Raw genomic sequence first — 27,407 nt, 5'->3', positions numbered from 1 at the left:
TATCGTACAAGAGTTAGACTGGCTGAATCACGGATCGCCTTAGGATCGCTTGGAGCGCATATTTGGGATCGCAAGTTTCCAAAAGTGGATCGGCCTAACACGATCCACGATCCACGCTCCGCGATCCTGGATCGCGGATCGCGGGATCGATGGATCGTTTGGTGTGGACCCGGCTATTCACACCGGCCAATCAGAGGGCCGAACGCGCCCTTGCTTGAACGAAAAGATCGTTCCACGTAAAGCAAACTCCTATTAAAAGTACAGCATAAATTCCCTATAAGGTTAATATTAGTAATGTATTGGAAGACAGAAGTGTAACTGTTAATTGATAATTTATAGAATTAATTATGTTTTTCATTGATAACCCGAAACGAGTTTCAATATACCGTACTATATTTTTCTTGAATAAAACATTCACGAAAGAGATAATTAATGTTATCTAAAAATGGTTGAAAAACAGCAGTCTATATGTTAATTCTAACACATGCGGTATAAGAAACACGTATCTTTTAAGTGACAAAGTAATATTTTATTTGTTACACAAGTAATTATTATAATCAGTAGCCTGAGGGAATCAATTGGCGTACCATGGACCTCCTTTACATAAAAGAGCGTGACACGATTCATGTATAACAGGGGAATTGGAAATTGCCACTCAAAAGGCTTGGGTTCTCTGTCCATATTAAGGTGTACTGTTTTAAGAGAATTTTTATCTGAGTTCAAAAGAAGCCTATACTACTTCAGACTGTCCAGATTATTGCCAAATATTATTCAGATCCGCATACTCATTTTGGTGTGACAGTTGTATTGTTGAACTCACAGTCTAAGCATGGGAAAGCCATACTTCGGCACGAATGAGCCGGCTCGATCGGAGTGATACCACGGCCTCACAGAAAACCGACGTGAAACAACGCTTGCGTTATGTTTCGTTGTGTGAAGCAGATGACTGGGTCCCAATTACACCCCTTCCCAATCTTTTCAATCTCCAATTCCCCAAGAACCCTCAAATTTGTAACCCCCACAAGGCCGGTAATGCACTAGTAACGCCTTTGGTGTTTCGGGTGTCCATAGGCGGCGGCGATTGCTTATCATCAGGTGATCCATCGGTCCGTTTACCGGCTTATATCATAAAAAAATCTAATAAACACACATTTCAAATATTAATACGAAAAACTATAAATACATACCAAAACTAAAATCTTTAGATCCCTCATGGTGGTACTCGCACATAAGACTTCAGCACCGAATGAAATAATTTGTCAAGAACATTTTATTTTATATACCACACAATGTACTATTAATATGTAAGTGATATGATAAACACCGTATATTCATTTAGAAAATTTGAACAATTGCAAGCTAATGTACAATGCAAATTTTGATAAAGAATATTGAGGTTTATTGCTTCTAAATTATGGTTGTAAGTCATATTTTAATACTAAGTGGTCTTTGATAACGGCTACCAATTTTTTTGGTCTAATCGATAAGCCATAATAATGTGCTTAAAACTAGTAACATCATACATTGTTCTATTATAAAATGGTATACTAATATTAATACACCTAATTCAATCCAATCTCAGCGTAAATCGTATTGTGACAAATTCAACCATACTGATATTTTAATTTTCTGTTTCAGATCAATGCCGTTACTTCAAAAAACGTAAGTGAACTCATACTCTTTCATATGGAGGCAATGTGCAAATGACCAATTTAAACTAGTAGTAGGCTAGAAAACCTACGATGAGTTCCTTATCACCCAAATAAGGCCACCACAGGATAGGCCAAATAAGGGGACAAATGTAATGGTTACAGCAATCGTCAAATAGCCAAAAGTGATTTCCAGAATTTGAACAAATGAATTTTACTGATAATTGGGGGAGGCCTGCGTTCAGGAGTGGACGTCTTATGGCTGATATGATGATGATTTTTACTGATTCTATACGAAATTAGGACAACTTCATATAACCACTTATCGACAACACTGCAGGGAAGCAATTTTTTACCTTTCTTGTATCTTCTTATCAATCCAATGTATGTTCCTTTTCAAAATGTCTTGTACTGGTTAAGACTGGTTTTCTATCAAACGGACTAATTACCAGAAACGTGAAATTCTTTATCAACGTATTGGAGTCCATTGAACACACTAAATATTTAATGTTGTTTGAGAAAAGTAATCGCTATTTTCTATGCTGTGCATACCATACAACATTTTATTTAAATTAACATAGGTCTCATGTCGTTTACTCCAGTTATTTGTTATATTATAATACTTAATTTTTTATTCATTCATCAATGCTCGGTTTATGTCAACTGCTAGATACATCCGTCTAATAGACATCACGAAGTTCTTCAGTTCTTTTAATCCAACCATTCTCAGGTATTACTCCTTAACTGACACCATCTAGCTGAAGTCATAAATCTTCTCCTATACTCATTAGAAACAAAACATATTTCTTCTTAACGTCTACTACTGGCGCCACTATCGATCTACCTCTTCCAATAACAAATCTACGATTATCCTTTTAAGTCACAAGAATAACAAATAAATTCACATTCACTTTCAACTTCCATTTGTGTTTCAGCTAAAAAGCATTCACATTTCACATATGGAGAACGCCCATTTAGGAAAATGCGAAGTTCGTCGAGAGTAAAATATCCATAAAATAGTTGTATTAAGAGATATGAGCACATTTGAGCTCTAACGCACTTTGGTGGAGCACCGTGATTTATCTAAACAAGCTGAAAGCTCTCACAAAGGTATGAACGACGTGAGAAGTGTAACTGAAGTGTCAGCTCCATACGTTTGTTTTAGAGACCAGAAAATTCTTCTTAAGCCATTAGGTATATCTTCAAAGTACATTGTCATAAATTGGGTACTTAGTTTGTAATCTCATTTATTAAGTTTCTTTTTTCATCATACTTTTCAAATTCGATAGCGACTTATTCGTAATTGCTAATGTTTAGTAAGATTTGTTATTTCTAGTATGAGGACATTTTTTTCTGTCAACGTTCAGAATGTTCTCTATTGCATAGACTTTTGTCAACTTAGATATTATAAAATCTCACGCGTTGCGTTCCGCGCACCTCAAAGAGCCATCAGATCACCATAGATGGGGCCCAGTAAGGCTAATACCGACCCGGAGCTGCGGACTGCCTAGCGGGCTACCGGGGCTCCGGTTCAAAAAGCAGGAGTAGGTGCGGTATGGTTTTTAGTCAATAAAATTCTGACACTCTCAGTTGCCTCGCCCTAAGCGGAAGAAGGAAATGGACGATTTTCTCATCTCAAAAAAAAAATCTGAAGCATTCTCTAAGTTTATTTAACTACTCGTACTAGACCTTGCCTCAGCTATTTTTAATAAAATAAAATTAGTACTATCTATTTCTGTGTCTGCTCTTGGAGAAATATAGACTCATTGTCCTAGTTTATATTCCATAAAAGTCTTTTACTTATTAAAATTTAGGTTTATATGGCCTTGTCAATATTTTTAAATATTTCTATCCTACAATGAAATGTCATTGACCGAATTGATATCAGAAAATAACTTTCTTCTTATATTTATTTTCTTTTAAACACTTAAATAGGTAATTTTTTGAGTAAATAAATTAATTAGGCATGCGAAATGCATTTTTAATGTGTTGTTTCGATTATTCTACTTTAAAGTGCGAAGAAATTAAGATATTTAATTATTTATAAATAATGGAATTTACGTATTTATTCACTGAATGATAGGCAGAGGTGCAGATACGGAAAGTAATTCCGAGTTTGCATTAGCTTCGAGGCTAAGGGTGCTTTTCCACCAGAAATATGCTATGCTGCTATGCTAAGAAGATGTAATAACTAAATTGTGAAACGAGTCAGTGGAAAAAACAGATCAGTTGAGTCCGTTTCCAGTGCTAAGCTATTTGTACCAATGAATATGATTAGTGAAAGCCAAACGCATTCACAGCAACGAATGCTACGTTATCACTCAGAATTATCGAAGGTTTGAATTAACGAGAGTTGACTCTAAAATTATTGCATCGAAATCACTTCAATCCAGCCAATTTCTATTCTTGTTTTGATATTTATTGCCTGCAAAATCTAGCCTATTTGGCTTATAAGCTTTTCCCAAATACGATATTTACCTACATCAGCAACCCATCACTCTAGGTTAAGTAAGCTGTCATCGCTTGATTTATGCCTAGGCCTGGCCTAGACATTTGGGTAGCCTAAGTGCTCGTTTCGTTTCACGCCATTTCGTTCATCGCGTTAATCATATTTTACCTTTCATGCGACAGCGTGGCCAGTAAACCAGCGGACAGTATTTTAAGAGGGTTTGACGGTCTTTGGGTAGAGACGGTATTGTTCTTGTGTCATTTATTTTCATTTGAAATATTTATTGTACAAAATGAAGTTGTGTGTGTGTGAAAATGAGTGGTTTTATAACTAGATGACATCTCTGGTGTGAAAGACGTCCTTAACCTACAGTCATTACCCGTTAGGCGAACTAAATGCTTGTTTGTCCATATATTTTTATAGGATAGTTAGATGAGAGGAAGAAGAAGAAGGAGAAAGAGGTATGTACAATTCGTAGAAATTTACGTTTCATTATCTCTGCATACCCCATTGATTGGAGACAGGCTGGAGGTTATATGTATGTTATAGTCATTGACCATTTTTTGGTTTCGTTTAATATTAAAACTGCCTTATACATAGCTCTTAGAATTCTAAAACTAGATAGATATAAGCTTTGATTACAAAACCTCCGTTAATTTCATGGCCCATCAACCGAAACCATCAAACCATCAGTGTTGAAAGCCTACAAACAAAGTGATTTTGGAAACTCAAACTAAAATACATTCCATTAGAGTTTGATATGCATTAGTTATATCACATATGGACCAGTGTCCGTATATTGAAGCTATCTGTCAATACACAAATAGCATTTCCTGCTCAGAGAATAGAGATCAATGAAATAGATGACTGTTTGCAATAGTTTTCAATGTGCTATGAAAATGATTGAAGCTTTAAATTGGATATTTTTTGTTAAGCTTTAAAAGGATTGAAATTTGTTAAGATATAGGCCCCGTTATGTCGTAGACTATTTTCTTTTTAAAACGTTGCTCCACACTAGGACGTTCTGCTATGTCGTGAGAGCGTTTATAAACATACAATTTCTCATGCACATGACACCCAGACCCAAACCAAAAATTTATGGTTCACACAAAGAGTTGCTCCGTGCGGGATTCGAACTCGCTACACGGTACCCAGTTGCCTAGCTACCACGTCAACCGTGCAGTGTATTCAATTATCACATAAAACAATGTTATTTTCTCAAAATAAAACAACATATTTATTTTCATTCATTAAACGTTTTATTATTTTTCGCACAAGTAAAAATAAACTTTATGCCTTCATTATATGAGTTATTTTCTTGTTTATGTTCTACTAGCAGGATTGGTAGTTTCTGGTGGGCTAGAACTGGTTCCAGTGAGGAAATCTGGTTCAGTGGTTCTACCAGATCTCCTATGTCTTGCTGCAATCGGAGTCATGATGAGTAAACATACTAGGACCTGTAGAAATGAAAGAAAATAATAATTATTATTATAGGTTGATAATACTGGTGGATGATTTACGACCGCAGCGCCACCTTTGTAGGTAAAATTATGTTTTCGAACTATTCAGGAACCCATATATTAAATGTGACCTAGTCATTTAGGAGTTAGTTTAACAAATACGGAGGCCCAATTATCAAATCTTCCCAATCCCCGATTCCCCAACAACCGTTATATTCCTAACCGCCAAAAGGCCGGCAATGCACTTGTAACACCTTTGGTATTTCGAGTGTGAATGGGCGGCGGCGATTGCTTACCACTAGGTGATCCGTATGCTCGTTTACAAAAATACATATTAGTTTGCCTATGTCATAAACTACGACTAATATGTGATATGGACAGTGTCATATAATTATATTATTTTCGGTGATATTTTCTGACTTACACTTACAAGTACTAGAAGGATCTTCATAGCTGCAATGCTTGTGTATATTCTAAACGTTTTTCGTAAACTCGGTTTCTTTTATAGTTAGTATATCGGATACCTATGTATATGTGTGTAAATTAGAAATGTAAAGGATAAACGTCATAATGAACACACGTTGATACTAAAATGCTTAATGAAAACCAGTAAATAATTTCGTTTTGAAATGAAAGAAATTTTACTTTTGTGAGATATAGCAGCGCAATAGTTACCGCTTCGTGTGCCGTGCAATGCTACTCAGGAATATGAGCTTCAAGCATGGCGTTTTAAGGAATAGGAGGCAAACGATCAGACGTATCACCTGATGGTAACCGATCAGCGCCTTTAAAAAGGATTACGCTCTGTTTTTAAAGAAATGAAGGTCGTATCGGTTTGGAAGTGCCGCCAAAATATATGACATACTATTTTTAAACTACATTTTAGCAGAAAAGATTTAGATTAAACACTGAACCAACAATATAGTCCTGCTATTACAGAAACAATAATTCATCAAACTCAAGGTCAACTAAAACCAACTTCAATTTTAACTTTCCGAACTAATTCCAGGTAAATACATTAAATTCTAACTTGTATGTTAGTTTAACCGAACTATTAACTATTACATCAGATTTATCTAACATAACTTTGATATGGCCTAGGCAAGGGGTGGCCGATTTGATTAGACACGAGACCGGTAAGTTCTTAGTGGTGAAATTCCCTTGAGATTAACCTATTTCATTCAATATTATTATGTAGTATTAGTGTAACCGCCTTACTCAGAGTTGCTTAATATGGTCCTTAGCAATGTTTTCCATACAAAATCGGTATTAAAGAATAGTTTGAGTAAGCATGACTGTGAGTGTGGAAGTTAAGCATTTGGTCAATAATAAACGGTTGTCCAGTAAATACGTGTTTCTAATTCATCTCTTTCTCCCCCTTATCTCACATGCTGCAATTTGTATTCTATGTTATATTTTTAGAACTATCGAACATAATATGCATAAACTATACTACTATGGTTATTCCAAAACAAAACAATGTTTTATCCTTACATAATATAAGCTATTCTAAAGGTAAAAAATGAAACCCATTATTTGTCAAAGCAATTATTTATTACATTCACAATAAATCTTCATACAGATCATTGACTGACAAGTTCCTTTAACATATACAAATAAATATATTAGAAGAATACTTGATGACGAAAGTAAATGTTTCCTTTACTCATCTGTACCAGCATTTTCAGGGTCTGCCTCAGTAATCGGTTCGTTGGTGGTTTGTGCCATTATGGCAGGCAAAGTGAACAGGCACGCCAGTATGACCTGTAGACAAAAAATTACCCATTAAAAAAACTTTTTTAAGCCTTTGACTGCCAATAGAAAAACTGTTGAAGGCAAATCCTCCGCTAACGTCGGTCACCGGTGACCACCACGGCGTTCAAAATAAAAGGGAAGTGCTTTAAATTTTCTTTGCCGTATCCATTTTTTTTAAAGTCAGGTAATATCTCTAAAATCTTCTCCTACATAATTCTGAAAAATACTATGCTGAAAACCGTATCAAAATCGGTTCACCCAAACGGGGGATAATCATGAACCGATTTTGATGCAGTTTTCAGAAAAATATTTGTTACACTTTGGAGTACGTTTTAGTATATTAACCGACTTCAAAAAAGAAGTTTACAGTCGGGTATTTTAAACGTAGTTTACTGAAAATTGTTATTAACATATGGCAAATATTCTCTGAAAAGTAAATAAAATAAACGAGGGATTTCAACAGATCATACACTATTCCAGTTATCGTTAAGTTTTTATTTTTTTAATGGAAACAGAAAATTATGAAATTAATACACCAAAAAATACGCAGTGCTAAATTTTAAATAAGTGAAAATATGGCCAGACGACTATAAAGTAAAGAAAAGAAAATACATATTATACTAAAACCCAAAAATCAAACTAAAATACTCACAAGAAAGTAAAAGATCCTCATGATGATTCTCACGATGTCTGTTGTCAAGAAATAATTAACGTTTTGGCAAAATGGCACCTCTTTTATACTCGAAAAACTTATTTATTTTCAAGATAACTGTTATCCTAAAACGCATTGTATTTAACTAAATTCTATTTCTACTATCTATATGTCAAATGTTAGTAATTTATTTTTTTATCTATGCATAGGTATTATTAAATATTTTAGACTTCGGTTGTCTGTTTGTTTAACTTAACACGAAGAACTCAGTAAGTATACATACATAACGTCACGCCTGTCTCCCATGGGGGTAGGCAGAGACAATGGAACGCCAATGGCTACGAATCTTACATATCTCTTTCGCTTTATCAACAGTCATCAGTCTTTTCATGCATGCTCATCTGTGAATAGTACTTTTAAATTTGGCCCTTACTTAATATATCGCCAATCTGGTCACTATAAATAATATTATTATTGATCCAGAGCTGCGGACTACCTAGCGGGTTACCGGGGCTTCGGTTTGAAAAGCAGAAGTAGGAACCGGGTGGTTTTTAGTCAGTAAGAGTCTGACACTCCCTATCGCCTCGCCCAAGGCGAAGGAAGTCATTAGATGATCTTCCCCCTCAAAAAAAAAAAAATACAAATTATTATGTCCCTCCACCGGTAGGCTCATTCAATTTAGGAAAACTAATCAGAATACAGTGCAAGAAGTTTTAAACATTCATGAAAGTGTGCAAAACCATTTTCGTTAAGTAATTAGTTCACAGCTAAAATTAGAATCCATAATTTTGTTACTTATTACACCATTACGAAGATCTATTACAATGAGATTAATCACTGACAAAACCAGACCTCTACAGAAAAAAAAAACAAATATAATAACAATTTTCGCATGAAAATTAAATCTAAGGTCTAAAGAAATTAACGCTGTAATAATTTCAGCCGACCTTTGCACTATACATTATAATATTATAGTATGTCTAAGGGCCTATGCACACCACGTTTTTTAAACGCGCCGTCGACGCGCGTTTGTAGCGATACAGACGCGATACGCACGCAAGTTAGACGCAGCCACTAGACCTTTGCACACCTGACGCGCTTGTGTAGCGATGCAGACGCGATGCAAACGCGCGTGTGTATCGATACAAACGACAACAAACTGCTCTGCAGGAGAAAAACGCGCCGGCGACGCGCGTTTCCAAAACGCGCGTCGACGGCGCGTTTAAGAAACGTGGTGTGCTTAAGCCCTAAAGCCTAAAGGTCTTAACCTAATTGCGGTCAAACCCACTCTAGATTAAACCTAGATTTGTGTGAAGTACCTATGTTTAGCTAAAATAATACATGCGTACATTGTGTAGAGGTTATTTTATTATGGTTGTTATAATTTGGTATTCTGTTTACACATTTACTCTTAGGTACATATGTAATTTGTTATGAAAAATACATATGTACATAATCTCACGCCTTACATAAGTACTTGAGGTATTCCGTGTCTCATCTGTAAGTTTTATGTAATGTTTTAATTTCAGGGTTTTAGGTAATGGAATTTCAATCTCATTTAAGTTAAAGGCTTTACTTTTTTGAATTGTGCTCGAATAGTTTTGTGTCTGTGTTTGCTGCAGATTATAATAATAATGTTTTTTTTTTTTTTTTTTATGGGACTTGCCGGTAATCGAGCAGACGTATTACCTGATGGTAAGCAATCGCCGCCGCCCATGGACACTTGAAACACCAGAGGCTTTACAAGTGCGTTACCGGCTTTTTGGGAGTTAGGTATTTAAGGGTTGTTGTTCGGGAATGGGGATGGGGAAGATTGGGAAGGGGGAATTGGGCCTCCGGTAACCTCACTCACACAACGAAACACAACGCAAGCGTTGTTTCACGTCGGTTTTCTGTGAGGCCGTGGTATTACTCCGGTCGAGCCGGCCCATTCGTGCCGAAGCATGGCTCTCCCACACTTAGAAATTTCTTAATTTCTTAATGTTCATTAAAACTACGTTTAAAAAAACCGACAACGTTTAGAATAAAAGTCAACTAAAACCATCTTCAAAATATTTTAATAGTACTGTTGTCACTAAGTTGTTTGAGTAAGACTGCCTCGTTGGCCGAGTGATCGCAAGTGCGACTGCCGGACAAGGGGTCTCGGGTTTGATTCCCGGGTCGGGCAAAGTATTACTGGGTTTTTTTCGATTTTTCGAAAGTTTCTCAGTAGTAGCAAGGAGTTTGGAATTGTATTCAGTATATGGCAATAGGCTCACCACCTATTACATGGGACTTAAAACACAAATGGTGAAAAGTGGGTGTACATTGTATTGCGGCATTACGTGCCGTAATGTGTACCTCTGCCTACCCCTTCCGTCGTTGTTGTCACTAAGTATGTACAATTAGGCATGTAATGTGTATGTAAGGACAGCGAAGTTGGTACATAATTAATGCTTGTACTAAGACAATCATAGCAATCAATTTAGCTAATCATCTATTTAGTATTAGCGCTAAATATTGCAATTAGCGATTAACTATGTCACAGTCGGGTCATCATTGTTATAATTATTATAATTAATTTGGTTAATTAATTAACATATACATAATATGTACATATGTAAGTATATATGTATGTAAGACTCAAATGTGTTAATAGGTCGGTATTAGTGCTGGTGTTTGAAAGTCACTCATGACTTTTTTTGCTGATAGCTGCGGACTACCTAGTGGGTGACCAGGTATCCCACTGCAAGAGCAGGAGTAGGGACGTGCTGGTTTTTAGTCAGTAAGAATCTGATAATCCCTCTCGCTTCAGCAAAGAAAGGAGAAGGCATTGGATGATCTCCCTTTCCAAAAAAGGTACCAGTATAAAATTAAATGATGGTGATCAAACTGTTACTTACTACTTACCATCAGATAATTATTCTGCTAGTTTATACACTGTCTCATAAAAATAATACCTATATCACAAAACTTTAATATAAAAACAAAGACCTAATATCAGTGTGCTATCTAGTTTCTACCGTTTTTCTGAAGCGTTCCACTTCCAATACAATTTTATCGGAATAATATTGTTCCAAAGCACACAATAGTTTGTTATTTTCTGCAAAGTTGTTATGTAGGTACCTATAATAAAATTTTACGTTCCACAATTTATTTTCTATATTAGAAAAATCACCAAAAAAATGTGTATCTATATTACCATCTTTTTTGTAAGACAGGAAAATTATACAATGACTTATCCTGTCTTGATGGGGAGTATGAGATTCTTACTGACTAAAAACCACTCTGTTCCCACTCCTGCTCTCTGAGCCGGAGCCTCGGTAAACCCGCTAGGTAGTCCGCAGCTCCGGGTCGTGCATGACCTTAGTTTCTGTTTCAAATCCTTTACCAAATATAGTTTTTATCGAAGCTGTCGCCGTTCTGGTACTAGAAAGGTTGGTGGCTAAACGTAGACTTATCAAAGCTGAAAAAAACTAAGCATTTTTTTTTACAGAGACTAACAGAGTGGGTAAAATAAAAACTCCTAACAAATATATTTACTCAAAAATTGCTATATTTTTTTTCCAATATTCTTACAAAGTACTCAAAAACAAATCTCCTTCAAAAACACTATTAAAATCGCAATTTCTATTCCAAAATTGCCAAAAAGAACACATAATATAAGTATATACAACACCTTCACATACGAAGCTCATTTCGTTCCCTATATACGTCGCCATACTGGAATTACAGTGTTCCTCATTACCTGTGTGTGCACGCTCAAAGAAACGCAACGAAGAACGAGAAACGTTTTCAATTCGTAAAAATACAAATCTATTGGAAATTTAGTTTGCTACGATAAAGTTTGTGGGTGTTTGGAAGTTTCTCGTTGCTTTTAAACGGTTCTGTATGTATAGAGAATGTGTTTTTGTATTTTTTACCTTATGTAGAGTGCATATGGTCTTAAATCGAAAAACAAAAAAAATCTTCGGTTTTAAAACGAAAAATTATTATTGTAAAATTTTTTGGTTCATATTTCTGCCACATTTATTTATATGGTTTTGAATTATTTTTTAATGACTTACTGAAATATGAACATGAATGAAGGTATGCGTAAGGAAAGTCGAAGCCAACTCGCAGAGGTCCATTGAACAATTTTAAGCTAAGTCAAATGCAACTATCTCCGTCTGCACTATGGAAGTACACCCAAGAACAATCCTCGGTGGATACAGGATAATTATCAATTTTCAGCTTTGAAGCTTAGCTTAGCTTCACTCACAGGCGGACTGAAGCACAATTCAATTTGACGTTTCAAAAGTGCCTAATTTAGGATTAATTGAAATAAATGCTATGAGTTTCACAAAATATTTCATATTTCGACCAAGGACCCCTAAACACATATTCGCCAGCACTCCATTCGCCTTTGCAACCTCTTTCCCACCCACAGAAGTAAAACCCAACTATTTCTCATTGGCTAAACGCCTGTTTCCGTTTCCTGTTTGTATGGCTTTGGCTTAAACGAAGCTTAAAGCTCGTTCGATTTATTAAATTTTTGTCTGAAACGGAATTGAATCGATTATTGTTTGTGGTATTACGAGGAATCGGAGTTTCTGTATGTTCATAGATTTCGTTTATGAGTTTTTATTACGATTTTGTTTGTATTGTTTCATAGAAAATTATTGGTTTTCCTAACTTCATAATGTTAATATGAGAGGAAATGGAAAGGTACTGGTAAATTTATATAAGGTATGTCAACACAATTTTCTGTTGAATAATAAATACTTATATATGTTTATAACAATGAATCATATAGTATTTTCACTTTTAAAATGACAAGACTACAACAACACTTTTGAAATTACTAGAATTTTTTATTTATATTTTATTGATTATGATAATAAAATGTTTTGCACCTTACCTAAGAGCTCCTATGAGATCTACTACTTTTTTATAGGACAAGCCCGCCACAACCTCTCAAAACCGCTGCAACTTCTGTAAACCAGGATCTACAGTAGATACAACACCCAAACAGTCCGGCGCGTCTCAGGAACATGAAGAACTGTCTTGTCTTAAAGTAACAACTTTACTCTAATTTTAATACTTTATTCTTTGTTTAATTCTACCAAACACATCCACATGCTGCAACTAACAATAAACAAACAAGCTATGCCTATTCTTTTTGAGACCACTGCCACAATACTTCCCAAGTAATTATGATTGACGAAACTCAAATGCTCCAAAACTTTCATCCCATTAAAGAGGCAGAGATTCTCAACTCTAAACTCGTAGTCAACACCAATATCTTAGAGATCAACCTTGCAGAAATTTATCGTGAAAACTTATCGTAATTTATTTCCAACGATAAGTCAGAGGTTACAAACTTTTCGGGTTGCTACTTCATTATTTGGCTTGCTTTTAATTTATAGAAGTTTCCAATTTAAAGGCAACTGTATACCACCTGAACGGCGTTGATTTATGGTGTTTGGTTTTCGTGAATTTTATTATATTGTTGTTCCTATTTTCGTATCGTATCGTAATTCGAGAGGGTTTAATTTAGTTAATGTTACTTGGGTTGTAATTGTTTATCCCGTGTGTTTAGGCGTAGGGAAGTGTAACATATTATTACGCGAAAAATAACATTTAATTTGTACCCTGCTGCTGGAGAAGTGATTGCAATTTATTTGTTTCACTTGTACCAACTTTACTTATGGATGATTACTTGTACTTCTATAATAATCTATTCTATAATATAAAAATAAGTCGGGTTTACCTTCCTAACGCTATAACTCCAGAACGTAAGAACCGATTTTCACGGTTTTGCATTCGTTGGAAGTGAGGTTTATAGCAAAGAAAAATCAGGAAAAATTCAAGAGAAAATCATAGAAAATCATTGGCAAAACGTAGTTTCCTGGGTTTGCTAGTACTTAATGAATATTATATTATACTGTTATACGCTTATACTGTTATAAATAATCTTAAGTGAATGTGAGTACCATTACAAACCAGATCAAGTTTAATGGTGCAAAAATATGTAAAACTGTATTGTAATGTAACAAATAAATAAATAAAAAGTTAAATAATTTATTAAAGTACAGCCTCAAAATCTCGTTTTAGCTTATAAATATTTTCGAACGAAATAAATGAATGGAAGTCTATTTATATTTTAGGAAGAGAAGGTGGAAATTCTAATGAGTATCTGAAATTTCCATGGGTTGCTATGGCAACGTGATTCTATTGTTCGTGAGATGTCGAGAAGGTTTGGAAAATACGACGCCATTTTTCACTCGTGTCTGCTGCGTTTTGGAATAGCTGTTGAATGAACAGTGCTGCATCAGTCCTAAATTTGGAGTTAGGGAATTTATAGGCAATCGATGAGTTTATATGAACTAGTAAATCCGTGAGGAAAGTAATTCCACAGCGGGTTACGAACGCGTTTTGCATACGTTAAAATATATGACTTTTATGATATTTTTATTTATGAAGCACATATACTTTTATAACAGTACTTAATAATATAATATCTTTTTACTATAGATTCTATTCATATTTACTTTACTGTTCTTCTTGTCTCTCCTAGCATAATTCAGAAATACCACCTGCGTCTAATTTAGAAAATCGCCCCGTGATTTTTCTTCTCCAAAAAGGCTTTGATAGCAAGCAAACCCGCATAAACTGACGGCTTTCACGTCCAGTCGAGATCGTGACGTCATAATTTCACTGGTGGGTAGCTCCAAAATCCAGATACGAGCAGAAAAATCCAGGTTTAGGATGGTTTAGGGAAATTGTAGCCTTAGATATTGTAATACGGTAAGCTACCTAGTGCATAAAAAGCGTTTGCAAGTGTTAAATATCATACGTTTTAATTTCGAAACTTTTGTGAACGTTGAAACGGGATTGGTTTTTAGATTGTATTTGAATGAGTTTATACAAAACTTATTTAATTTAATACATAATTACCATACATACATGGTAATCAACAAAATGGGCATATCAACAAGATTGGCTATACATTAAAGAAGGACCGAATTAAAAATACCCTTAACCGATGAACATACTTGAAAAGACTGATGACAGTTGATGACGCGAAAGAAGCATGTAAGAATCGTAGCAATTGGCGTTCCATTGTCTCTGCCTACCCCTATGGGAGACAGGCATGAGATTATGTATGTATGTAATCAACAAAACCAGAGAAATGAAAAAGTAAAGAGAGAAAAACACGAAAAGGAACAACACAAAAGAAAATTAAATCAGACCCTGTTGACGTAGTACTTCTACTTTATACGAGTACTACCCAATCAAGAGAACAAGCTAAAAACGTCCCAATGATTAATCGTACGTTTTCCTTCGTTTCATTGACAAGTCAGCATGAAAGTGACGATTAAGTTAATTGTTTAATCAAGTGGAAAGTGATCTGTCATTCTAACTTCTGCTATAAATGAACTCTTGCTGACCTAGAGGGTTAGGGGGATGTGATGAGCGGACGCGATTTAAGGTTTAGGTCCAGTAAAGCTGATGCCCGACCCAGGGTTGCGGAAAACCTAACTGGTAACTGGGACTCCGGCTCCTAAGCAGGAGTAGGAATGGGGTGATTTTTAATAAGTAAGAGTATGATACTCCTTCTCACCTAACCCAAAGCGGTAGAAGTCTAAGAGTTTTACATTTATAAAGAAAATTTTATATCTTAAAACTATAATTTAAGAAATAGCAGCAGCATTTTCTGAGCTAAGAACCTCCTGCTGCAATATTATACAGCCAATCGGTTATCAGTAATTGGCCACCATTATTTAAGTTACCTTAGATCAGAAGTGAAGGTCAAAGAGCCCGTTGAATAAAAATAGTCTAAGACTTTCATTCACCTTAAATATTCATGAAAACAAATTGTACACTTACCAAAATGAGTCTAGCAATAAATACAAGTTCTTAACTCATCTCCATATCTTAAAAAGCAGACTTCAGTATAAAAATCTAACAGCCTGTGATTAGTCACTGTGGACTAGGCACCTTCACTGAAGGTTTGCCATTGTCATATCTTTAAGGAATGAAGTGTCGTGGTGGCCCAGAGGTTTAAAACTGCTTTTCATGAGGGTGTATTCGAAACCTTCCAACGGCACGTACCAATGTGACTTATTCCGAGTTATGTGTATTTTCTAAGATTACTTAGACACCATTGACAAACAGTGAAGGAAAACATCGCGAGGAAACCTGGGCTTATAATATCTGATTATTAGTTTAAAAACCCCAACCCGCATTGAGCAAGCGTGGTAATTAATGCTCAAACCTTCTCCGTGTAAGAAGAGGCCTTTGGTTAACAGTGGCCACCTATAGGTTTTTGATGTTTATCTCCACGTTTGGTATGTGGCTTGCAGCAGCTGCTGCACCCAATCCCATATTCTATTCTTACAACATCCACTAAGTAAAAGAAAAATATCTCCACTGCTTTCACCTGGAACACTTTCATAACCCCGCTTTCACAGTCACCACACCCCATTCCCCAGTTACATCACGACAAAGTTACGACAGAGATTGTCCGTTGCTAACTGTCAAACGAGATAATACTGACAGTTTTACTTGTACTTAACCTATTTAGTTGCGACCTGTCTGCAGGGCAGATTGTGGTCTTGTTATTAAGGTGGGGCAGAGATCAGGAAGGGTAGGGTAATTGCAGGATCCACTGTGGATCTTTACCCTTTGCTATAGTCAGGCAATTTAATATTACGTAATTTGTTGCTTGGATTTCTTGGTACGGTTATTGGTTAAGGATAGTGGGTGGTTATGGAAAGAAAGGTACAAGGTGGTGTTTTGTGAGTTCAAGGACAATGAACAAATTGATCTAACACGAAAGCAATGATGCTGGCATGCTGATGTTTGATAGTCCAATCACCCAAACCCTAAAGAAAAGAGCGTATTCCTTTTTAAAAGGCCGGCAACGCACCTGCGAATCTTCTGGTGTTAGGGTGTCCATGGACGGCGCTGATCGCTTACCATCAGCGATGGTGACATGGATCTTCGTGTGCCCCACATTCCATAAAAAACCCAATATGAACCTAACGAACACCTTTTATGACTGAAATAGCACTAAAAGAAAACAAAAATAGAAAACTTAACCATAAAAGTATTATTGATACTAGTGGTCGCCTAGTGGTTGAAATTCAACCATATACGATTTAATTTACAATACCACTTAACATACGTTCAAGGATAATTTTTATTTAACTCAAACTCAAACAAACTCTTTTATAAAACTCTATTCATATGAGACGTCAATATCATCGCAATGTCTATCGATTTTGACGTTTTGTCAAATACAATCAGATACTATGCATGTGTGTGTAATGTTTTATTTATTGATTTAATGTACTTTATAAGCATTATTTTTGAAAAATATTAGCGTCCTGCACTTCTCCTACACATAAACTATAAGTGTACCAATTTTTATGCTCCTATGTCCGCGCAATTTTCGTAAATAGCGGTCCAAAGTTTTTGCATCACGTATTAATATATAGATTCAAAATACGAGTAACTTGCGGGACCCTAAAGGTCCCATAGTTTGGACATAATACTAAATTAAAATTGTAGACCACACTGTGATTTGATTTAAACTTCCATTATTTTCTTCTAAACTAACACCACCCATTTCACAAACAGAGTAATCTTAGTTCTGCACACAACACAACTGTTGAAAAGTTCCCCATTCACTCCCACTTAAACCCAAGGGAAAAATAATTTAATAATGTCTTGTCTGTTCCCATCTTCACGACTCACCGACGAGGGACCAGCAGATCCAGTCACGCAGTTACAGAACCAGAACTTCTGGAAACTTTCTGGACATTACTCAGAGGAATTAATTTCAAATACAAGTGTAGGTAGTAGCTAGTAGGTACTCAAAGTGCAGTTTAAGCTAAGTACAATGAACCAAGTAAACTAAGTTTGCACTTAGCTGAAGTTGTGACAGCAAGCTTAAGCAACGTTTAGCTTAGTGATTTGTATACTCGTTGTTTTAAGGCTTTTTGTTGCTTTTAAGACAAAATTGGGAAGAGTAGATATTGTTTTTAGTTTTAATTAAAGTTGCTCTTTTTGTAGCTGTGACATTTTTCAGTTATATGTACTTTCAAATATTATTTAGGCACCATTAACAAACGGTGAAACAAAACATCGTGAGAAACCTGGTCTTATAATTTCTTATTATAAGTTTCAAATCGCCAACACACATTGAGCAAACGTGGTGATTAATGCTCAAACCTTCGCCATGTGAGAAGATGCCTTTGGTCAGCAGTGGTCACTTTAATGATGTATATGTGTGCGTTGCTCTTTCTAACGTAAAACTAAAGGTTGGTTGACCGTTTCAAGTACATTGACTCAACACTATTAATTTCATTTCTGCCGCTTTAAAACATCCCCACTAAATACACTTTTAAGTAGAAATAGTTAAAAAGAATAGGATTTCCTAAAAAAAAAACTAGCGTCAAAATCCTGTTCGTATCCTCCCCAATTACGGTACCCATTTCGAAGGGGTGTTCCACAAATAGCCTCGTCATAGCCTGAGATATATTTAGCTGCAACCAAGCTAACGACTCTAGGCGCCGGTCGACATTGTTTTTATGAAGTTTGTCTAGAATACTTTAATAGATATTGTCAGCTGTCGATTGTTGAAACGTTTGAAGGAGATTTTTTTGAAGTTGTGCGTCATTGGTTGGTTTAAAGATTTTAGTAGTTTATAGAATATTCTCTGAACAACTGAATTTTTTGGGAATTGGAAAGTGATCGAGTGGCGACCGCGGACCGAAAGACGCAACATGGGCAGGACTAGGTGGACCGACGATATCATGAGAGTTGCGGGGAGCCAAGGGGCTTGTCGTTCTACGTAGAGGACTAAACGAGAGGCCTTTCTTCAACAGTGGACGTCTTCCGGCTGATAATAATGATGATGATGATCATAAACTGATTTTTTTAAAACTATCTTGAGCTTCGGACTGAAATACATATACAGAATCCAGTTTCATTCTAAAAATAAAACGAAGATATCGTAGAAAACCCTGAAAAGACTACAAAAGGCTAACAATGTAGCTAGTGGAACAAATTTTCTGTCTGTGAAACTCATAAACCTAGTTTATGGGGCTATAGTTAAAATTGTCACATTAAATAAAGATGCTACAGCCTGCAGCCTGCGGACTAGTTTTATCTTTTTATCTAGCACGTTTTTATTTCTGGTGTAAGTGTTATAATTCTTTACTTGGTATATGATCTTGGAAGCAAGAGGCAGTTAAAATGAACATTTATAGTACATTTTTGGACTCAATCTAAAAGTGCCTAAAATTAAGTATGTCTCACGAAAGTTACAATAAAAATCAATACCTAAAATATTGAATAGTAAGGTTAATCAAATATTGTTAGCAAGATTATAGAGTATTAAGTAGGTAGGTAGGTATTATAAATCGCCGCCTCACGAACGCACTCGTGCTAATTAGCTGTGTTTATAAAATAAATGCTATATAAACTCTCAGGGTGCTTTTTCATCTGAAATGTGCTACGTAGATATGCTACGAAGATGTAATAGCTAAGCTGTGAAGCAATGTACAACAGTGTTTCCCCTGATACTAAGCTATGTAGATTGAGTGAAGAAGATGCGTAGCTCGAGTATGCGATGTATCGATAGTAGGGAAGCCATCCATAACACGCATCGTACTTTATGGCTTAGCACAGCTAAGCTATGTGTACCAATGAATATGATTAGTGAAAGCCAAACGCATCCATAGCAACGTAGCATAGCACTACTGGAAAAGCACTCTCATACCAAAAACAATCTTCACACGAAACGCCATTTTCCAAAGCTGTCACTAAGCGACCGAAAAAACTTTTAACTCCCTTCTAACTTCACTGAGCGGTTCCTAAATTAACTTCAAACCCCACAAAATCCTAGCATGTTTTTAAAAAATAGGTTTTCTCATTCCACTAGGGTAGTGCTTTAATCCAACCACTAACTTTGACTTAATTACTGGAAACCAAGCAAATAATGGACACTTCTAAATTTTAGCGCTAAGTAATAGTTCGGCTGGATATTTTCGTCGCAACTGTTTTTAAATGGTTTCAGAAAGTTTTGTCGCTTTGAAGTTTAGAATTTTGTCGTGTTGGAAACTAGTTTAATCGTAATGTTGTCTCTAAGTGTCTGATTAAAAGGCATGAACATTATTTAAAGAAGAATGGAAAAGTAGAGAATGACGATGACAAAGATAGAGAAATTGTGTAAAGAATAATATAAAAGTAAAAGGAGTCTATGACAAGATGACATTTTATAGAGAAGTATGGAAAGATACGGAGTGTGTAAAGACTTAGCTATAACCAGAAATAAATTGACTGCACGTTTCGTGCAGTGGCTGAACAACCAGCTGCCGTGCAACATGTTCGATTCCCGCACGGAACAACTTTTTGTGTAATCCAAAAAATGATTGTAAACGCACCCAGGATACAAGAGAAATTGCTAGTGCCCCACACTACGTATTCAAAAATGATAAAATAAAAAAAAAACTTGATCATTAATTATTCTCATATGAGCACTATAGAAAAAGCAATTATAACCCCAAAATATAACTCTTTAGTAAACGCAAAATTGATTCCTAACAACGACCAGCTGATTAATTTTCATTGCACAAACGCTAACTATTCAGCCGTCATTGAATCTGAAATCAACAAATATCCCGAAAGCAATCGTGCGAAAAACGTCGATTTCCAATTTATCATCAATTGCGTTTCCATGGCAACTGGTAAATAATGAAACAATTAACATCATAGGTTTACCTACGGGTTGCATTCAGTTTTGTGTGTGCATCTTTAGTTATTAATACGCACGTATTAGTAGCCCAATAGGCCGGCTCAACCGATTGATACCACGGCCTCACAGAAAACCGACGTGAAACAACGCTTGCGTTGTATTTCATTGTAAAAGTGAGGTTACCGGAGGCCCAATTACCCCCCTCCCCAATCATCATAATCCCCGATTTCCCTTAAATTCCTAACCCCCAACCGCGCTTTAAACCACTTGGTCTAAGATGTCTGGATAAATAATTAATCTAATTCAAAATTCTCCCCTACTCCAACAGCATCTTATAAATATTAAAATTTCAAATCAACCAAATCCATATACAATATTAATTTTCAATTTTGTATTACTGAAAACAGAAATCACGTTTAGGGCCGGAAATTAAAAGCCAATAGCCTGAAAACGCGTACCACGGACAATCGCACTCTGAAGCTGAAAAAAAGATGTTGATCGTGGGAAAGATTGTCTGAAACTTAAGGGTTCTGTAGAATTATTTTACTGAAGAAACAGCAAATAAATCGTAAATAAAGGTTTACTCACATGCACTAATTGAGAAAAGCTCTACTAGTTTCAAGCCACAACGGGACTCTTATTCATGAGCAGCGTACGCAACGCGGTGACGTCAGGTAGCCAACTTATGAATAACATAATTTAAATACAACAAATGTGGATACAGAAAAAAATCATTGCTCACTCTTTGATATAATAATACTATGTAATTTCTATTAATTTATTTTATTTTAGAACAGTTTCAGTGAAGATGAAACTTTTTTTTTATTAATGTCACATTTGTTATTGGTGTCAAAATCGATAACGTCACACATTTAAAGTAAATAATAAATAACGTTTCTCAAAAATAAATAAATGTGACGCCCAATAACCGTTCATCACATCTCCGGTCAAAGGGACCCCAAAAAATCCGACATTCGCTTGGGACATCGCAGGAAATGAAATGGTCTGGTCGACCACGGTACATGGGCATGTTAGAATCAATATAGCTTTAGGCGTATGAATTATTCTGAAAATTGTCGTATATTTTTCTCTCTTTGACGCTTTTTTTGTTCGCTGGGATTTATTCCCGGGGATAGTTTTGTTCATAGAGAGGTAATTTCTATAGATTTCTTTATTTGAAAATATTAAAACAAATCAACTCAGTTTTTTTTTTGAGCGGGGAAAATCATCCAATTACTTTCCCCGCCTTGGGCGTGGCGGGAGGAATTTGTCAGACTCTTACTGACAAATAATCACCCCGTTCCTACTCCTGCTTTTCGAGCCAGAGCTCCGGTAACCCGCTAGGCAGTCCGCAGCTCCTGATTACAGGACCTTATTTTTTTTATATATTTTAATGTGTTTATACCTTGATATTTGCAGAATTGAATTTACAAAACATTATTGAGTAAGGTTAAAACATATCAGTAACTGGATTCGTCCCTGTAAGAATAAGAAAATCCTGACATGAGAATGTACCCTTAAAAAGTAGGCGGTTGATAGTCCACCTACGCTAATATCTTCAGGGTAAGAGGCGCACGATATGATCTGATATTATAGATATTTTATTAAACTTGTTTTTATGAAGAAAATAACTTCATTTGATACAACGTAGGAGCATGCAGAGGTGGAAGCTTACGATGATACCCACTTCTTATTCTTTTCTTTTATATTGTTATGCTTATGAAGAGTGGGCAGAAAGCCCTTATGTAATAAAAGACTTCAAACTTTTTATGTTTCTATAATCTCACAAGCAAAATTAATTTGTTTTTGCTTCAGATATAGGTCTAGATATATAGTACTATTCAGACGTGAGTGAGTGTAGTCGAAGTGAGCTCGATCGCGGTCAATGTCATTGGTTGTTAGGATTATTTGACCAATGATGGGCAAGAACGCGTTTGAACTTACTTCAAAATTTCGAATTGACTGTTACCAAATAGCCTAGCTACTCTTAACTAAATTATAAGACTTTTTTTAAATTTTAGTTTCTACTTTGATATTATGTCTAGCATAACTCCTAGTATTATATCATAACTGATTAATGTGATGTAAACACGAACAAGTTACAGAAACAGCCTAACGTCTCACTTTAGCCTACAAAGTCCCAAACTCACACAAAACCAACAACTCAAATTGGAATAAAAGCCTCTATCCATAAACCAATTTATATCACAGAATAACCCAACATATTCGATGAAACAATATTCCACACAATTTGCGGACACCAGACAAAAACGGTAACAATATTTGTGCAAGAAATCGTTCAAATCGATTGTGGATCCGAAGGTGGTGCGCTAGGAGAGCGATCGACACCAGTTTCATTAGAACCCGCAGTCTAGCCCTTGTATAATTAATCAAAGATAGTGATGGGATGTGTGTGTGGTCGATGAGTCATCGATATCTATGTTTTGATTTTATTATTAGTTTTAATTTATTATTGTAAAGATCCTTATAACAATCAATATAACGACTAATATGAAATGAAATGTGAAAGTTTGTTTGTTTAGATGTTGGTCTATCGCTGAAAGTACTGAACGGGTTTTGAGGAAATTTCGTATACAAGCAGGTTATGGGCTGACTTGGGTGAGAGGACATTTTTTATTCTAGGGAAACGCGGGCCGCGAAACCGCTGGCAAAAACTAGTTGTATCTGTTTGATAAGACTTTAATACCAGCACTGTTAAGCAAATCCTTCTACTGTGAGTCAAATGTATTCATAACCATACCATAGTCAGTATTCAATGAAGATTCCTTGCGTACTTTACCTTAATACTTATACTAGAAAAAATCCTTAACAAGGATATTTAATACACATGCTATAAAAATCTATTAAAATATAATCAAATATCATATTAATCTTTAATATCGACATCATCGACACTCGCCCCAACACTACTGCGGTCGTGTGAGTGGCTTCGGCACGTGTTAACTATGAACAAAAGATTTGGATAACCCCATTTATCTGGAACCAGCCTGGTGCCGTGTGCTCGTACAAATTAAACACACATCAACTCCAAGTTATAGGTACGAAGGTTAAATTAGAATTTCGTCGCTATCTCCCAAAGGTACTGAGATTTGGATTTTATGCCTTAAGCCTAGCAGTTTACGAGCTTGTCTTTAAGTACTGAATTTGATGTAGACTGTAGTTCTGTTGGGCTCTTGATTAGTAATTTTGTGTTATGATTTCTGTATGGTTTTATGTTAAGGGTGTTGTCAACTTTGTTTTTATGAAGATTTAAGGCTTCATTGATGTTTCTACATGTGACTGTGTAGTCTATTGAGACATTAGAGTTCATTAGTTTTTAGACTTCAATTTATTTGTGAATTGACAGATTTTTTTGGCAAATCATAATTGTTCAAAGATAGATTAAAAAAAGGTCAGACATATCTCTAGTGATGCTTTTTCACCAGAGATGTGCTACGCTATAAAGATGTAATAGTTAATCTGTGAAATTATGTGACCGTTGCCACTGATACTTAGCTATGTAGCTATACGAGGAAGATGCGCAGCTCGAGTATGGGATGTATCGATAGTAGGGAAGATCCAAGACATCTTTCCATATAAAAAACAAAGCTGAATCCGTATCCACCAGTACTAATCTATGTGTATAAATATGACTATGTACCTATAAATATGATTGGTGGAAGCCAAACGTAGCATACTACATCTCTTGTGGAAAATCACCCTAAGGTCGAAAAATACATGACAGTAAACATAATATTTTAGTAAAAATATTGACACCGCCTAAAAAGTCTATCCCTATTCCCAATTTTTTGCCAATATCACGTACCAAAGGTCAAAGACCTCTGCAAAGAAACAAGAGTGAAATTAATAAGGAGGTAGGTACGTGGGTAGTTTATTTATCTTAGGGGCTTACAACGAGGGTGTGTGGGCTATTTTTAGCCCAGTCTCCCAATATGACACCTGGTACAGATGTCTGTCATCTTTATATCCTTATAAGTAATAGCTGAAGTTATGATCCTTTTTTTTCAGTAAAATGTTGGTAAAACACAGCTGCTTTACTTTCATAAATAACACATTTGAAAGTAGAGTTTCTATGTCTTTTATTATTTTTATAAGTATGCAGATGTGGTCCTTAATAGAGAAGAAGCTGAATGAATTCTTTGTCTCATTGATGCCATGAATGTTGAAATATTTTCATTACCGTATTTCAAAATAATATTTTAATTTTTATAGTTACCGAAATTCAAACAAACTCTCTTACATAACATTTTTAGAACAAGATAATTATATAGGCCTCAATAATTTCAACAAATAATCATAATTAGTAACAGCGCCATCTGGTTTTAAAAACAATAATTAATACGGTCTGTTGGGTTTGTAGCGTACGCTACGCTCTGTTAGAGCGAGCATGTGTCCGTAGTTTACGGTCGTCTGCTTCGTATCATAGCGCCCATACAAGTTCAGATAACGCTTAATAGATGGCGCTGAACTATAAATTACAATTTCACTCTAGTTTTTTTTTTGTAAGTTTGTGTAATATTCAAGTCTTATTCAAATTATATTGGGTACGTAATACATGTACTTCCCATTATAACCCCATTTTAACATTGTTATTTTCTTTTGTTTCAGATTGCCCTCGACAAACGAACGAATAATTCCTCAAAATTAGTCAGATCAAGTTCCTAATAGTTTAGTCTAGTATAAAATGTACAATTCCAATGAATTCTTGCATAGCGCTGGCGTCAGCCGGCACATGCAAGCGACGGGGGAGACCCCTTCGCAGAAAACTAGCATGAAACGAAGATCATGCGAAGTCCCTCTAGGAGACATTTCGTCAAACAATTTCAAAGTATCCTTAGGAGACCTTAGTTCAAGTGAAGGCCCAAGCTACGATTGCCGATCACTTCGTTCGGTAAAATCCGAAGATGCCCGATCGGTTCGGAGCTACCGACCAATAGACAGTCGTAGTTACAAGAATTTTCGGTCGTCATTGGCTGATATTTCTGGATACTCGTTATCTAGACCTCCTAGCTATGATCAGCTGTCCCGTAGGTCTTTTGTGGAAGGTCCTGAGGGTCAGGGTATCACGTCGAGCATCGAAGGCGTGCTGTGGTCTGATGAAGAGGAGACAGAATACTTCTACCATGAGAACATTACTTCGGCTTGGAATGAAGGTATGTTTGCAAGTTTCCTACTATCTCCTAAGTTTAAATATTAGATAAGAGAAGATTTATAAAGTTGTTGCAAAGTTGCAACGTCACGCTTTTTATCCCAGAGTAGGAATAATACACCCACTTTTTACCATTAGTGTTATAAGTTCCATGTAATAGGGCGTGAGCCTATTACCATATACACAATTTCAGACTCATTGCTACTACATAAAAAATTTCGGAAGGCCGAAAAAGCCCAGTAATACTTTGCCCGAGCTCAAGACCCATTGCCCGGCAATCGCACTTAGGACCACTCGACCATCGAGGCAGTAATTTTTAAAGTATTTTAACATGACTTCCAATTTATTTAGGATACCATTTAGGGAAGAGCTATTATAATATGCTAGAGCAGTTTGTTCCTTAACACCTATTAGAAAAGTACCTATCCAAACACCATACAAGGCATACATTACGAAACAGCAACAGAAACAATTATAGAAACGAAACTACAACTGTAAGGAAATGTTCCAAAATTAACCACAACACGGGCGAGATACCCAATCATGCCCCCAGGTTCAATGACCGATCGAGAATGGTGATCAATGTTCAACATTACCATAATTACCGATCACCGTAATGCATCGATGCTATATGTAACAATGTTTGTAAACTTCCCATTAAAACTGTATTGTGCTCTGAATTTTATTGAAATAAACTTATTCGTGGCAGATTTTGGTTTTATCTTTACGGGAATAGTTTATAAAATGTAATTAGTTAAATCAATATTACAGCAGTTAACAGCAGTAGTAGCAACAGCAATATTACAGAAGTAGCATTAAAAATCCGTTGCTGCTGCTGCTGTTACACCTGCTGTTGTCTCTCTGCATCACCCCAAGGTTGACTGGTAGAGAATGCCAAATTGGCATTAAGTCCTCCTTTGTATAATGTACATAAAGTGTAAAATAAAATAAAATAAATAAATAAAAACAGTAATAATGTTCAATAGGGATGATGAAGGGGTACGAAAATTAAAAATCTATTTAGTCCATCAACTAGGTAATGAAAAAAATATTAGACACGTATTTTTTAATTTTGTCATATAAGATAACAATACCTAGATAAAATGCAAAAAAGTTTAGGAGTGGGAGTAAATACGTCATTTCAACGTATAAAATGTACCTAGAAGTAACGTCACGTGACATTTCAAATCGATATATCTTCGAAAGTATTTCTTTCCGTATAAAAATAAAAAATACGTGTCTAATGGTTAAAAATAATCTACAAGATAGATATTAAAATAAAAATTAATCTTCAACCCTATATTAACACAAAAAAAAATCTGGGTTATATTAATTAGGTGGCGAACAAAGAAATAATGCACTTTAAGCCTATATTTCACCATAAATGACTAATGAATCAACTCTTTATTCATTTTTTCAAATCCAGTTACCGTTGAGTAACGGATGCGAGCCCCTATAATTTAAAAGAAAGGTCATCTTTCCAATCTTCAATTGAAAATGAAGTTACTGGTATCACAAGTTTTTGTTTCCGAAGCCTGATGGTAC

At 35.6% G+C, this 27,407-nt stretch overlaps 2 protein-coding genes and 1 long non-coding RNA gene across 9 annotated transcripts in view; 1 reads left to right on the top strand and 2 right to left on the bottom strand.

The window, feature by feature from the left end:
* LOC118276039 (uncharacterized) overlaps positions 1–1,302 on the bottom strand; it is a 4,600-nt gene extending 3,298 nt beyond the window's left edge. For all 5 annotated transcript variants that reach the window (XM_050707492.1, XM_050707488.1, XM_050707489.1 and 2 more), the window contains exon 1: positions 1,188–1,302. In XM_050707492.1, coding sequence (XP_050563449.1) covers positions 1,188–1,214 — 27 coding nt within the window. In that variant the 5' untranslated portion in view covers positions 1,215–1,302. The remainder of the gene's footprint in view (positions 1–1,187) is intronic.
* Positions 1–27,407, top strand: part of LOC118276042 (protein TANC2) — a 310,683-nt gene that overhangs the window by 76,251 nt on the left and 207,025 nt on the right. For all 3 annotated transcript variants that reach the window (XM_050707485.1, XM_050707484.1, XM_050707486.1), the window contains 2 exons: positions 1,639–1,662; positions 25,322–25,866. In XM_050707485.1, the coding sequence (XP_050563442.1) occupies positions 25,398–25,866 (469 nt within the window). In that variant the 5' untranslated portion in view covers positions 1,639–1,662; positions 25,322–25,397. The remainder of the gene's footprint in view (positions 1–1,638; positions 1,663–25,321; positions 25,867–27,407) is intronic.
* Positions 7,220–8,106, bottom strand: LOC126912944 (uncharacterized). The gene is made up of 2 exons (XR_007707571.1): positions 7,966–8,106; positions 7,220–7,322 (listed from the first exon to the last, which is right to left on the bottom strand). It is a non-coding gene; the product is annotated as an uncharacterized LOC126912944 (long non-coding RNA).

The sequence above is a fragment of the Spodoptera frugiperda genome, chromosome 31 (genome assembly GCF_023101765.2).
Source record: "Spodoptera frugiperda isolate SF20-4 chromosome 31, AGI-APGP_CSIRO_Sfru_2.0, whole genome shotgun sequence".
NCBI classification, from domain to species: Eukaryota; Metazoa; Arthropoda; class Insecta; order Lepidoptera; family Noctuidae; genus Spodoptera; species Spodoptera frugiperda.
Note: the sequence above shows the minus strand (reverse complement) of the source record. Positions and strands in the feature narration are given on the sequence as shown.